Source organism: Malurus melanocephalus, unplaced genomic scaffold (assembly GCF_030028575.1).
Source record: "Malurus melanocephalus ecotype Western Australia unplaced genomic scaffold, MMel_1.1 scaffold_60, whole genome shotgun sequence".
In the NCBI taxonomy this organism is placed as follows: Eukaryota; Metazoa; Chordata; class Aves; order Passeriformes; family Maluridae; genus Malurus; species Malurus melanocephalus.
In genome coordinates this window covers 988,606-990,931 of record NW_026623292.1, presented here as the reverse complement: position 1 = coordinate 990,931, position 2,326 = coordinate 988,606, and the positions used below count along the sequence as shown (strand labels likewise).

Below are 2,326 nucleotides of genomic sequence, written 5' to 3'. Positions count from 1 at the left end.
GGGCGGCCCGTAGCGGCACGCCGCGAGGTGGGCGGGCAGCTCCCGCAGCCGCACGGTGCGGCCGCAGCCCCGCGGGCTGTAATCGCACTTGACCTCCAGCTGCTGGACGAGGCTGCGGAGGGGCAGGACGGGGCGCAGCTCGGCGGCAGCCAGCGGCCGGCAGCGCAGCGGGCAGCGGCGGCGCCGCGCCGCCCAGGGCAGCAGGCAGCCGGCGCAGAAGACGTGCCCGCACGGAGTGGACAGCGGCTCCTCCAGCACCCGCCCGCACAGCCCGCACTGCAGCTCCGCCGCCACCGGCCCCGCGAACCGCGACGGGTCGAAGCCCATGGCGCGGCCGGGCACCGCCAAACTTTGGGCGCCGCGACCCCGGGCCGGCCCCGGCGCCGCTGGAACCGCTCCCGGGGGGCGGCGGCGAGGGGCGGGCGGAGGAGCGGGGCCGTGCCGGGGGAGGCRGGCGGCAGCGCTCAGACGGAGCTCCCGGCGGCTCTCCCCACCCTCTCGCATTAGCTCCCTCTCCCCGGCGCTACCGCCCCACGCCCAGCCCCGGCACCACCTCCGCCCTCCCGGAGCATCTTCGMGGCGCGGCGGGCGAAGGCCGGAGGCTCGGGATCCGCCGCCGCGCCCACCGCCCTCCCCCGTGCGAGCACTGTCCCGGTGGGCGAGCTGTGCCCCCGGCGGGTCACTCGGGGCTATGGTCGCGGAGGGAGGGAGTTGACGAGTGCGGGACAGCGAATTGCTCAAGCTCTGGTTGCTTCACAGATGTGCCGATAAATAACGCGCACGTGTGAGCACKCCTGTTTCATGTCTCTCCAAAAGGCTTCCTCCTCTCTTTTCCTTCTGTTTTGAGATATCTGTGGGGGCACAGAATCCTGAAATCCCAGTCTTAGTGCTCTCTTTGTTGCCGCACCATAAAGGAAATAAGTCAGGATAAGAAAATTGCTTGTTGAGCTCCCTTAAACAACAACATATGTATAAACAACACTTGAATTTGAAGAAAAGCTGAAACACAGCAAAATCTGGAAAAGCATATTTAGGATCAATAGCCGCCTGGATTCTACCCCTTCATTGCTGCACAACCCACAACATACACTGAAACATGAAACCCCTAACACATTCCCCACATAACTTCACTATTGAAAACACAGGGCCCGATTGCTGCCCCCCAGCCCTGTGGAAAACCTCCCAGAGCAGAGAGGGATGGAGCTCTCTGAGGGGTTTCCTCAGCGAGTTCCTTCACGTGTGGATCAGACATTATCACTTTAGGAAAGGATGACAGATTTGGTCTTTCCAGGCCTGATCACAGGTTATTTTCTGGGCTGAGAACTCCCTAGGCATCCGAGAACTCTGAATCTCATGAGCACCACTACTAAATGGTTCTTTTCCATGACTAAAAAGACATCATGTGCGCAATACAGCAGAGACATTTTTTTTTTTTTTTCCCAAAGCAAGAAGGAAAACTCTGCACATACCTGCCCCTAGAACTGTTTTCGGGATGGCAGATCTGTTATGTATACTCATGATTTACTTAAAAGATTGGCAATGGCTCACAGAACATCTACAGACACAAATATTAATGAGAAGAAACACCAATCTACTGTTTCTGACTTGCCAAACAGAAACCCACAGTTTCTGTTGGATTKCCATGGCCATGAAATAAATAAGAAAATGAACTGCACCATCAAATAATCTCTCATCTTGCAGACAATGCACTATAATACAGTGTTCATTGCAGATCAAAATCACGGTCTCTCACAGAAAATGGAAATCAGACACCTTGAGTAACTAATTGTGCTATTCATACTGGTTTTGATCATCTATCCATTGATTTTAATTGCTTCGCTCACAGGGCCAGAATCAGTGACATTCAGAATATTRTAGGAAATTATTAAATGATAGGCTTCTTCCTCTCCATTTTAAAATTTAACTATTAATTTTCCCTTATTATTTGGTTATATCCTCTTCTCTCTCCCAGTGTCCCAATGTGTCTCCTTGGCCTCATTATATTTGGTCCAGAATTTCAGGTCTGAACACAGACAATAATGTCTTAATTCATAAACTGGGCAGAGAACAGGCCCTGACACTGGTTTATGATCTGTTAAACTGGTATTGCTTCTGTTAATCTGTTAGTGTCATGCTTGAAATGGTTTTGGCTGAGACCTGTGAACAGCTTCCCAAACCACAGCTGGACACAGCACTAGGGCTGCAGGGGCAAGTCCCAAGAGATACTTCATGGTGCTGCCTTCTTTTGGAGCTGGAGGCCTAGGGGCAAAGCTGGAGTCCCTGCCACATTTTGTTCACCAGTTCAAATGCAGTCAAACAAATGAGG

General features: G+C 53.6%; 1 protein-coding gene across 1 annotated transcript in view; it reads right to left on the bottom strand.

The window, feature by feature from the left end:
• PDZRN4 (PDZ domain containing ring finger 4) overlaps nt 1-519 on the bottom strand; it is a 230,694-nt gene extending 230,175 nt beyond the window's left edge. The window contains 1 exon segment of the mRNA XM_057366133.1: nt 2-519. Coding sequence (XP_057222116.1) covers nt 2-504 — 503 coding nt within the window. The 5' untranslated portion in view covers nt 505-519.
• Nucleotides 520-2,326: the final 1,807 nt, after the last annotated feature.